Raw genomic sequence first — 12,310 nt, forward strand, 5'->3', positions numbered from 1 at the left:
GTTCATCATTGCAGCAATTTTTTAGGTTAAGAAAACTGCAGGAGTCATAACGAGAAGTTGGAAAGACTATAAAAACTGTATCTCTTAAATTAATACCAAAATCTGTCTAGAAACAACCCAGCCACTGCAAATTCAATTTTGCAAGGAAAATTAATTTTAAGCTTCCTTAGTTATTTACAGTAAGAACTACGTGACGATAAAAGCTTCAGGAACAATGTTCTGCTTATAACCAAGATCTAAAACATAATATTAAGCAGGTCTGTGCTCAAGGGCAGGCAGGATTTACCACGTTCTAACTCTTCACTCCCGATGGCTTAGACCCAGGCGACGCAGGTGGCTGCGGACGCTGGCTCTGCGCGAGCAGCGGCCAGGAACCCGCTTTTTAAAGATGTCTGCGTGCCGTGGAAGGAGCACGAATTGGCCATTACGCTTTCAGATCCACAGAACCTTAGAAAAAGACGGAGGAGAGCTCGATCACAAACTCGCTAGAGTTCGATCTTGCCGAATTTGCGTGTCCTTTACCTTTGTGTCTATCAGGAGTCAAATTGCACTTGTGACTGACAGTATCCTGACGCGGAAGCTCTGTCCCAGGGACTTCCTCAGAGCATGGATTTCACTCCAAACGGGCAGGATTTAAAATGCTTTGATATCACTTTGGTTCCTTTTACCAATCGCAGTTCTAATGATCCTTTCAACAGGGCAGCTTATTAAATACGAATCCTTTTGTTCCTGAAAAGTTGTCCTTTTTTTTTTTTTCAGTTTGCATAATAAGTGTCTCTAGCACGCTGCTTTTTCAATGGGATCTTTCCTATCAACTCAAAGCTAAAGTGTCTGCATAGAGGCTTCTTGTTTTGCTGTATAACAATAATTCTGTCACCAGTTCTGGTTAAACTGAAAGCATCGTTGGGTAAACAACTAAGCAACTGCTACTCAGAGTGGCTTTGGATTCCCTGATGTACTGTGTGCCACCAGAACTGGGGAGAAGGCTGGGCTACGCCAACAGTTGGACAGGCTCAGATTGTCTCTTCTCAGCAATAGCTGGTGCCCCTTTAAGGCAGAAAAAAATAACTTATTGGTTCGGAATTTGTTTTCCTTTTCTTTTGCCTCCTTAATAAAAGTTTAGTCAGTTTTGAGACTTTAACCTGACATTTAAAAACATCCAGACGAATCAAATCATACTAAAATAAGCCCTTTAGCGGAATTCACTTTTGAGGTGTTTTGAAGCAAGACAAAACATTTCATAAAAATTGTCTGAACTATATAAAACTGTGAGAAGCCCCTTTATCCATAAAGGCTGGGGAAGCGTGGGATGGCTGCGATGCACACACCTGCACTCCACAGGGAGCTCTGCTGTCTAACTGCTGTTAATTCCAAAATTAAAAAATAAAACAACCTCTGAGTGGTTGAAAGCATAACATGTTCTCAGTTCAGTTCTACAAACAAGGCAGAAAGAAACTGACTTCAATGTTTTATAGAAAATATTTAAATACTTTAAACACTTCATTTTAAAAGGGCTGTTTTTACCAGCTGGAAGGCAAATCCAGCCTGATTTAACCCAAGCAGTTGTTACTTGTTTTAAATAACCAAGGTCTGTGGTATACAGGTCAATAAATACGTTCTTTGGGCATAGAGGTTATTTGCCTTTGTCTGTCTGATGGGTTTGGATTTTTAAAAAACACAAAATTAACTTTCGCTTTCTTCGGCAATCACATCCTAGTCACAAGGATTGAAAATCGGGTTTGTATCATGCAGGTATGACATTTTTATACTTGTTCTCTGAGCAACGGCCTCAAACAAGTTTTTCTGGGTTTTGTTAGGATTTTTGTTTTTTGTTTTTTAAACTCCTGATAGCTTCTTATCCCAAATTACTTGCAAAAGGCTGGGCAAAACACAGACTGTTTTTTGAATTGTGCTATTTTTATATCCCATTAAAGGAACATTGCTATAAAAACACTAAAGCCATATTCCCTTCTTGAGGGCTTCTTGCCGTTGTGCCTCACGCATTTTTCCCCCTTGCGCGGGGTCCTCTCCGTTGAGGGTGTCCGTCTGCTTAGCTATCACCTACAAAAGACACCATCAGTATAAAAATAAGTACACAGTAACGTTTATTTCCCCCCAGAAAACATTCGTTTGCCCAGCCAATCTATGTCGAATAGTGGCAAGATGACGTACTCCTGTAAGGAAAATCTCACAGATTCGTAGCACAGTCCAGACCACCGTTAACACTGATAAGAGCAATTATGTGGCTGAACTTCTTCCAGTGTCCATTTCTAGTATAGTCGCTGCTACAGACATGGCTTCAGGGAAATTCCTTGTTTAAGTGACAGTCCAGTAGATTTCCACACCTGAGGACCATGGGAAGTTGGGAAAAGTCAAGGCATCTTGGAGTCCAGAAATCCAGATGGAGGTTTTGCTTGTAGTGAAAATTGTCCAGTTCGTTTCTCACCACGGTGCATTCAGCTATCAGGGACGCGCCTTTGGCTTTTGAGCAAAAAAAAGAGAAGGATGAGTGAGCTGAGCTGTTACAGCAGATGCCCTTAAAAGACATTTTCTGGGTAAGAGCAGCATATTTTGGGGAGAATCGGCAGGCACGATGCGACACCACTAACACGTGGTCGGCTTCTCTGGGACTTGGCAATTATCAAGCTGAAGCACTTTGAAGTTTAATCATAGGATCATCTGGTTGGAAGAGACCTTTAAGATCATCAAGTCTAACCATTCACCCTGTGCTGCCAGGGTCCCTAAACCATGTCCCTCAGCACCACATCTACACAACTCTTAAACGCCTCCAGGGACGGGGACTCCACCATCTCCCTGGGCAAATGCTTTCAGACATTATTTCCTTCCTTGATTCTCTCAAATTGTATTTCTCTTATTCATACTGCATAGTTGAAATAGTAACTATTAGGCAAGTCCAGAAATAAATTCAGCCAGTTGAATGTCTTTTTTTTTTTTTAATTATAGTAAACACAACATCATGGAGAAAATCTTCCTTGATGGTTGAAACTGAAAATCAAGAAGCCATTCTGAAAAAGCTCTTACTGACCTCCCAGCTCTCCACACATGCAGATTTCAGGTCAGTAGCACCAGAAGAAACAAAAAGTTTCTTGGGTTTTCAATCCTGAAAAATCTAGTTCTAAACCTACTCCCTAAAGCTCCATCTTCTACAACCTCCTCAAGTGTATCAAATTAACCCCTCCAAGCGATCACCCAAGTCAATTTGAATAGTAGTATTAAGAAGTCTGAGCCTCTGGTTTCTAAATTATCTCCCATCCCAACTTACCAAGACTGTCTCTCCCAATACACAACTTTTCCAGTGTGATTGTTTAAAACAGCAAAACCCCAAACTCATTTTTAAAATGGGATCTTACATATATACATAAAAGATCTGCTTCCTTTATAGTAAATCTGTTTGTTTTACCGACCAAAAAGGTTTCTATCTTATTTATGACATTTTATCTCATTATTACTAAGAAATCAGTCAACCACACCTTGGGATAACTGGCTTATTTTGTCACAGTGTCACAGTTCTGTTGTCAGCATCGTTATGTTCCACTTTGTAGAATGTTTATTACTGACACAGAAACGAGGAGCCAGACTGAGACACACAGCTCAATTCCATGGCTGAGAGCAATCCACAGGCACATCTACGCAACTTGGAACGTCATATTTAAGGTTGTACTTTAAAACGTACATTTTGAGAGTATTTATAGAAATCTTCTGTAAATACAGTATAGAAACACTCCGAGTAGTGGACAAGAGAACTATCTTTTACTTGATTAGGATCTGGAATTGGCCAGCTAATAACGAAGGGAACACACGTAATATAAGCACGTGAAGAGGCATGTTCGCATTGGGTTAGTTCGAAACAAGGTTTCCTACCTGATGAAAAAGAGAATTGTTCATCAGTCCCTGCGTCCCTGGGATTGCACCAGTGTGTTTTGCATGAACATTGTTCACCGATGTCAATTTGGCAACTTTGTTTGATTTGCTGCTGTTGCTGCTGTTGATGCTGCTTGAACCCGGTGAGCACTTTCTTTTCTTTCCTATTAATTTGTCAAGGGAAGCATGTGAATGTGAAAAACTGCTGTGTGAATTGACAGCCAGTTCGCTGGACTGATGAACAAACGGTCCTAAGGAGAGTGTGGAGTCGCTGCTGTTCATCATCACACTCATCCTCTTTATCGATTCTGCAGGGCTTCCAGTCGGAGGACCCCTCCCTGATTGGTCATGTTTGAGGCTAACGGAGTTAGCTTTGCTAGTCATACAGTTGAGGCCAACGCTGTGGGACGAAGCTGTCACCGATGGATGATAGGAAGTCCCGGAGTTTCCAGAGTTAACCACACAGTTTTTTCTAAAGGACTCTGTGGAATGAGAAGGTGCTAGCAGTGCGGAACTGTTTTTACGCTTCTTTCCTGAGCCGCCGCTGCTACTGACGCTGCCGGTACTGTTACAGGTGCCACTGCCAGCAGAAGATTCCTTAGGTTTAAAAGATTTGCTGGATTTCATTTTCTGAGGTTTGCTGGGCATAGGTGAAGGTACAGAGGAAAGCACTGTAGGTGTTGAAGCGGATGAAGACACTTGTCTTGATTGCATACTGCAGACAGGATCCACTGCACCCAGAGCGGCAGGATTGGCATTCAGCGTCGTTCCATGTGATGGTACCGATTTGTTATTCAGAGACACACAGGAAGGAGATACCAATGCTGGCGATGACATAACCGTGGTGGGTAAGAGGAAACCCGCTGCGCTGACACCATACTGTGAAGCAGGCATTGAGTTTGTCCGATGTGGTGTACGAACTGATGCTGTGTTACTAGACGCTGGAGGAATTTTCCTGCAGGTGAAGAGAAAAAACAAACAAAAACCTCCATAGCTACCAACCTTTGAAATAAAAGCCAGTCTAATAATGATACATCACAGCTCGAGTTAACTGTAACTCGAGGTCAAGTAACACCACTAAAATACTTTATTAAATTAATTGTTGCAAAAAACATAAAGCATAGACTATCAGCCTTTGCTCTGATTAATGTGAACACAAGATCACTGGTCTTTAACGAGCATCACCGGCTTCACGTACTCCTACGATACAAAGAATAGGAGCTCTTTCAGTTCTACTCACTTCCACATCTGTGAATTAAGATGCTTCTCCAACATGAAGTCAAGTGCACATCGCATATGGTTCCACCGCTTGTCAAACACGTAATAACCTCTTCCAATTTGCCGACTACCAAATGTGCAAAACTGAAAAGACAGAATTTTATTGGTGTTTCCTACTTCCGGTACCAACTCTCTGAATAACAATACACTTGTTTATAAATAAATACTACTAAATGAATATGCATTTAGATATTTAAATCAGGGATAAAGAACTATGAATTGGAATTTGTATTTCTATGGTGTAACAACTATTTTAAATTTTGGCCTTAATATGTTGGAATAATTTTCTTCTCATCCGATACTCCCATACTTCTGACCGAAAGCAGCAGTCGAATTTGAATCTCTCTGATAAAACTGTGTGTGTGTATATAAAACTATTATATATATATACACACACACACATATAAAACATCTACTTCCGAGGAGCCATCTGCTCATAGCCTGTTTTAAAAGGGAGATAATTTGATACACAGGCTAGGCAACAAAGCTTGTGCTTTTAATTTTACTGTTATGATTGGCACCTTGGAAAAAAAAAAATTGTGTGCATGTGTGGGGAAGTCCAGTAACAAAATCTCACCAAAAAGGCTCTGTTCACATGTCCTTATTCCAAACCACAGCCCTTTAGAGCAGGTACCAATTTCATCCTCAGTATTTTTGCATTTCGATTTCTTTTGGATTGGGGAAGTGAACTCCAGACACATTTCTTTAACACGTTTACTTTACAATTTTAGCTAAACATTTACTGCCTACTAGGCAACAAAATAATTCTCTTAAACTCTAGGAAAAAAAAAAAAAAATCACATACCCAATAGAAAACCACCCTTAAAACCCCCAAGTAATTTGTCTACAAGTTCAGAGCCAGCAAGATCCCAAGGTTAACTTTTACTGAAAACGTACAGCGGCTGGTTGAGGATGATGACCTGAATAATGACAATCCAGTTTTTCAACAGGCTCTTCTTTTTCATCACATTCTCCCTCATCACTGGATAACCGAGATGCTGGCTCAGCTGCAGGCAAGGGAGGGTGTGGGGACTCGTGGACAGAAGGAGACTCACTAGGGGCATTTCCACTGTGCTGGGCTGGACAGCCTGGAGGCCTGGGCAAGGCAAGCAGTAAAGGTGTTATTGAACCAAGCCTGGTTAAAATTTCCAAGATTCAGTGCTTACTGTGACTGAGAGAAGGAAATCTACATTAACAGACTTCTGATATATTCCATAGTCTCTTAACACATCCTCCGAGAGGAAGGACAGAGGTACAGTGCCTCTGCAAACGCAGCAGTGCCCAGTCGCATCACTCACAGCAGTTCAGCAACAAGTCAGCTTTACCACTTCAAACTCCCAACCCTCCTCCCCAGCAGTTACAGCTCAGCATAATTGCTGACAGTCACTGGGCCTAGAGCAAAAACACTGCCCTAACAGATCCATGTTGCTGTTTCAAAATCCACCTGATGCAGATACCAGTATTAATTTCACACCACTGGATTTTCCTTACCTTGGAAGACTGGGGGGGTGAGGTTTGGGTTTATTAGGTAATAAAGGCTTTGTTTCTGTAAGAGTAACTCCATGAGAATTTTGGTGCAGCTCCTGGGAAGTTTTAGTAGGTGAGGGATGTGGTTCCCTGAGAGGGGGCATCTGCTGATGATGATCCGAATGTCGAAGAAGTTCCTTTTCCCTGGTTTTGCTTTTGTGCTCGGCTAATAACACATCAAATCGTTTTCTTCGACCCTGTACAGCCCTCCGCTGGGTTAAGGAATGTGTCTGCAAAACCATAAATAAGTCATTAAGCCCAGGCTATTAGATTTGTGGAAATCAAACACTCAAAACACGTCTGGAGCTCTAGAACAGAGAAAATGACCACACTCATGATTTAGTAAAACAGAAGAATGCCTTAGAAAACAAACTTTAAAATTATTCATTGGATGATTATAACCCTATCTCATACCAGATAACAAAAACCAGCAAGTAAGTAAAAGGTTTTGTTTTAAAAAAGAAACTGCCCAAGGTCTTATAATGTTGAGACTAGAATTGAAAATATCTTTGTTACATTGATATTAATTGCCAACTAGTGCACGACCAAAAATACTAAATATTTACTTTCATTTACGAAAATATTTAACACAGTTTATGTGTTAAAATGTTTAAAATCAGGCTTCTAATGGGAGACACGAAAAATATTTATAAAAATACTTTGCTGCCTTCTCTATACTAATCTACTCCTTGAAAACTATTATAATCAAATAGATATTGAGGAATGCAAAAAAATACAGCAGAAGCCACAGTCAGACAGAACTCCAAGTCCTTTCAGTGCCCCGAAGGCTACACGTAAGATGTCCATGTGTATACATGACACAAATCCAAGGTAAGTTTAAATAGGTGGAACTTATTTTTCAGAATTGTTACAGTCAAATATATCACCTTTTTTTTCCATGTAGCAAAAAAATTGGGATTGGGTTCATTTTAGTAGGTAGAAATCATTATCACGTAATTCAGACACAAACAGCAATTCCAAAAAATACTTTGAGTAGGTAAAGTACAAGGAATTGCTGAAAAACGTTTTCACTTTCTCTTTTGCACTTTCGATTTGCCTAGTTCTTGTGCAAAATCCTGAAGCTTTTGCCTCCTCTATTAGCAAAGCAATTGCTTCCCCTGGTAATTCCAAAAGGGCAATGTGTCAAGTTCCATTTCTCCGGGTCATCAGCAGCAGCTTCATTTACCTTTCTTCCGGAGGTGGTTTATTTACCAGGAGCTTCCCCTACTGACAGCTCAGCTGCTCTGCAGGAAAGGAGCTAAATACAACACAACTGTGGGAGATCTGTGGTTTGGTTGCTCGGGACTAAGCAATATCCCTCTGTTACCAAAAATTTTTGAGCCAGAGGACACATTTCATCTGACTAAAAGATTTCTGGGCGCGTATAATCTAGAGTTTGACCTCTAGGCACACTCTGTGGCCTTTTCAGAGGACTCATTTCTGAGCTGGCTGTAGCGTACCTCAAGCAGCATTAGCATTTACACAAACACCTCCTAAGCATCTGCTGCAGACTCTGATGAGGGGAAAGGAAGGGGTGTGAGAGGAGAGGAGCTTCACTGATTTAAATCCTGCATAAACAAATAATACTTTTAATTTTAATGAGGGATTTTAAAATTCATGGTCTATGACCCAAAGGTTAACCTCAAAAAGAGCATCATGCTGGCCCCCTACTACCTACCTGTGGAGTAACATCATCTGTCCCACGCCAACATCCATGTTTAAAGGGTTTATATGAAAATACAGATATCCAGGTTAATTTAAGAAATTTGGTTTTGAATAAATTATTAACTGAACATTAAAGCAATTCCTTCTTGGTTCTGGACAACATGTTCAGAGAGGTACCATGTGCAAGTGGGAATTACTGACAGCAAATTTGCAGTTTTCTGTCATATTCCTCAGGAAAATGCATTAAAACATCACATAATCTTATTCTGATGAAGATACCCTACCTTGCATGTCAAAGACCTAGTACAAGGTTTCCTGGTTTCCACATCAATGACGCCACAGTATATATCAGGATCAAATTCTCTCTCTGTCAAAGGCACACAGCATTGAAAAGTTATCAAAAGGCGTTTTGAAATTCTAGCACTTATTTTCATTATAAAACGTTACCATACTGGAAACTGTTTTCAAAGGTAATACCAGTGAATGTACAAATAAAAATGCACAATAAAATTGTACAGATAAAATTTTCCACACTCTCAGCAAGTTTATGGTGTGCTGAAATACAGATCTGACATCTACAAACAGAATGGAGAAATGTACAGTTGTGAGGGAGCCCGAAGGAGGAGCAGATCCTGCACGTCAGCATTAAGAGGTCAGCTGCAAGGTGAACTGTGACAAGCAAGTGGAGGGGTTTTGTTGTCGGGCTTGGTGTAAAGAACTTTTCTACCCTTCTACTAACACTCAAAGTTATTACGTTTGAAAAGTGTAAAGAGCAGCCTGGGTTTACATTTTTGAATTTGAGGCACCAGTTGTTCCATTTTCTGTGTACATTTGGACCTTCCATGTAGAAGCAGGGGAAAAAAAAAAAAAAAAATCTTTACAGAGAGCAGAAAAATGTAATAAATTTGGACCTTCCAAGTAAAAAAAGGGGAAAAAAAAAAAAAAAAATCTTTACAGAGAGCAGAAAAATGTAATTTTAGAACTGTAAGAACTGACAGGCCTTTGAGGTCTGTATGGTTTCTGAAAGCAACAGCCACATTTCAAGTTGTTTGTGTTCTTAAAGAGTCAAGTCACAGATTCAAATTCTAATATATTAAACACACCTAATTACAAGTTACAGTGTTATAGAAGTATTTCATTTACTTCTGAAACTTATTTCTATATATTATTTCTATAGATACACTAATAAGAGAAATATAGCAAATTGATAATTAAAAATAATTACCTGACAATCTTTTATGTAAAAATTTCCTATTGTTTGTATTTTCTTCAGGTTTCTTTTCCAAAAATGGAGGCACAGAGAGAAGACCTTTACCATTCAGTATCTGTCCAGGGGAAGGCAAGGGTGGCTTTGGTATTGAGGGACAATTAAGGCCAGTCTTTATTGAGGAACTCACAGTAGTAGAACAAGTTGGACCAACAGCAGCTTTCAGTTGGGCACCATCTATCTTTGGATGAATCTTTTCCACTTTGACAGATGGAGTCATACTATTATTTATGAAAAACAAAGGGGGGGGGGAATGGTCAATAATAGTCATAAATTATAAAAAGTACTTTAAATCTGTTATTAGTCAACAATACTCTGATCTATTAACAATACAAATGTAAGCCTTCCTCCATTTCCAGTTTTCTTATTCTTATCTTTTTTATTTTCATGTTTTTGATGATGTCCATATCTCTTTTGTCCTCTTTTCCCCATTTCATTGTATTTCAGAGAGTCATAAGGGACTTCAGAAACTTATTTGGGTTCACGGATACAACATATTAATAAAGCAACTGGAATGGGTGTGTTACTATCCAATGAGAAATGCCCTGTTCTGTGACAGTAAATTATATTTTCAGTTCTGCAATCTCACAAATGCAGGTCAAAAATCACCTGAACCAGAGCTGAAACTCCCTTATAATCAAAGTATGCAGATTAGATCAAAGAATTAAGAGCCTCTAATAAAATACCTTTATTTACAGTGATTTAAGACACAGCTTTGCAAGAGTTCTTGTTCAACATAGTCATGAGTGTTACCTATAATCTTAGACTGGGCTGCTGGAAAAGAGCTGGAGGAGTTTAAAGAGATTACCTCTTAAACAAAACCCTCTGGAAAACAGGACATTCTGCTGATATAACAGCGGCTACACAAGTAACATCACCTACCTCGTTGTCAAAACGCATACTCACATTTTGTCGTGGGGAACTTTGCTGTGCTGTACCGAATGCATTAACCTGTTGTTTCCGCTGATCTGCAGCTTGTCTTTGGGTAATTTCAACAACTTGGAATTTGATGATGATGCACTAGTACCTCCACTGGATGAACGATTGCTCCCACTTCCACTGCTACCTTTGTTTTTTGAAGGAAAAGATGAAATGAGGGAAAATACTGAAGAGGTGGGAGGAGTCAAAGGCGGCTTGCTGGAGGAGCTGTGTCTTCTTTCTGAAAAGAAGGAAAAAAAAGGGGGTTTTAAGCTCCCAAACAGAAACAATTTTCATGTTGTCATTTACCCCATTAACATTTTTCCTTTAATTGGCTTAGGAGTTCTCGTGCCACACACAGAGCACATAGGATTCAAGCCTCACTGTAATTCATGAGGCTTCACTCTTTGCTGGTCCCCAGTCGGTTATGGGAGTCTCTTAACTCTGGGTGCTACGTTCCTCAGCCCCTAAAGCTTAGCTTTTAATAACACTCCCCACTCTCTCTCCCATCTTAAAAGAACAAGAAAGTGAGAATCAAACCCAGACCTCAGAACCACAAAGCAAAGAGACTCCTATCCTCAGGCCAAGCAAGCTTAAATATCAGATTTCCTCAGAGGACAATTATCATCTCTGTGTATGACTCCTAACGGTCAAAACTATACTGGAGCCAAGATTTTAACTTCCACTTGATGACAATCTTCTGGTATCATCTCCTAGACCTTCAGTGTGGAACGCCCCTGAGATCAGCTCAAATATTGACCTATATTTTGGGGTGGTGTGAGGGGTTTTGTTTTGTTTTCCTCTTATTAATTCTATCAATTTTTCCTCATAGTATGAACAGTTCAGGGAAGATCTTTATTTAGGAACAACATCAAAGGAGCCACAGATATTCTTCTACAATAAAAGCCCCCAACCAAACAAAACCAACGGAACATTTGAATTAAGAGTGGTCAGGTTCCATCAATGAATGTGTTGGAAAATAAATTATTTGACAGCCTCAGGGGGTACCAGCTCTGTCTACACATGGACATGTTAATGGACCGTTTGCTTGACTGATACTTGGACACCTCTGATTCCTCTGTGATCTGTGTAATCAACACCTGCTTAAGAGACGCGTCTGGAAACCAAGTATATGCAAACCACAGACCTAAGAAACAACCAAGAATTAGCAGGTCTGTCAGGGTAGTGGAAAGACACCTTTCTCCTCCTCAGCAGTAACACGTCTTTCTCAGCCAAGTACTGTCAAGGGTGCCCAAATCCACCACTGATTAACCCCAGGATCAGCTTACAGACTTTGACTTAAGTTTACTTAAACTGTGAAAGTAGCAGCTACTCATGATGTTACCACTACTGCAGCCAAGAGAGTGACAGTCAAGTCCAGCACAACCCATACACAAGCCTGTAATGTTCTTAAGAATGTAGATTAATACATCCATGTTCTGCTTATGTGACCTGTTTTCCCCCAATCCTAAAAACAGCAATCGCATGTCACTCGGACAACGACCGACCAGGACTCCACTGGTAACTGGAAGCCATCAAAAAGTGAGCACCAACCCTGCACCGATGTCATCAGGCACATCACCCACTGCACAGCTCTGACAAGCAGGGGTGCAACAGCATTCAACAGCAATAACCAGAGGAAAAAAGTCCAGCTGCTCCAGCAGTGCAAGAGGAATACACAGGATTCTAACTCCTGGCAAGCTGACTCCTTGCAGGTAGGGTGGCGGCATTTTAAATATGTTCATAGCTCAGGGGGAAGGGAAAAACAAAAAA

At 40.2% G+C, this 12,310-nt stretch overlaps 1 protein-coding gene across 1 annotated transcript in view; it reads right to left on the bottom strand.

The window, feature by feature from the left end:
- Nucleotides 1–1,848: 1,848 nt before the first annotated feature.
- Nucleotides 1,849–12,310, bottom strand: part of ATXN7 (ataxin 7) — a 34,295-nt gene continuing 23,833 nt past the window's right edge. Inside the window, exons 2-10 of the mRNA XM_010141909.1 lie at nucleotides 10,526–10,778; nucleotides 9,578–9,840; nucleotides 8,637–8,719; nucleotides 6,652–6,917; nucleotides 6,058–6,256; nucleotides 5,123–5,244; nucleotides 3,883–4,837; nucleotides 2,346–2,481; nucleotides 1,849–2,061 (exon numbers count right to left, since the gene is read on the bottom strand). Of these exons, the coding sequence (XP_010140211.1) occupies nucleotides 2,464–2,481; nucleotides 3,883–4,837; nucleotides 5,123–5,244; nucleotides 6,058–6,256; nucleotides 6,652–6,917; nucleotides 8,637–8,719; nucleotides 9,578–9,840; nucleotides 10,526–10,778 (2,159 nt within the window). The 3' untranslated portion in view covers nucleotides 1,849–2,061; nucleotides 2,346–2,463. The remainder of the gene's footprint in view (nucleotides 2,062–2,345; nucleotides 2,482–3,882; nucleotides 4,838–5,122; nucleotides 5,245–6,057; nucleotides 6,257–6,651; nucleotides 6,918–8,636; nucleotides 8,720–9,577; nucleotides 9,841–10,525; nucleotides 10,779–12,310) is intronic.

Source organism: Buceros rhinoceros, unplaced genomic scaffold (assembly GCF_000710305.1).
Source record: "Buceros rhinoceros silvestris isolate BGI_N320 unplaced genomic scaffold, ASM71030v1 scaffold10278, whole genome shotgun sequence".
Taxonomy (NCBI): domain Eukaryota; kingdom Metazoa; phylum Chordata; class Aves; order Bucerotiformes; family Bucerotidae; genus Buceros; species Buceros rhinoceros.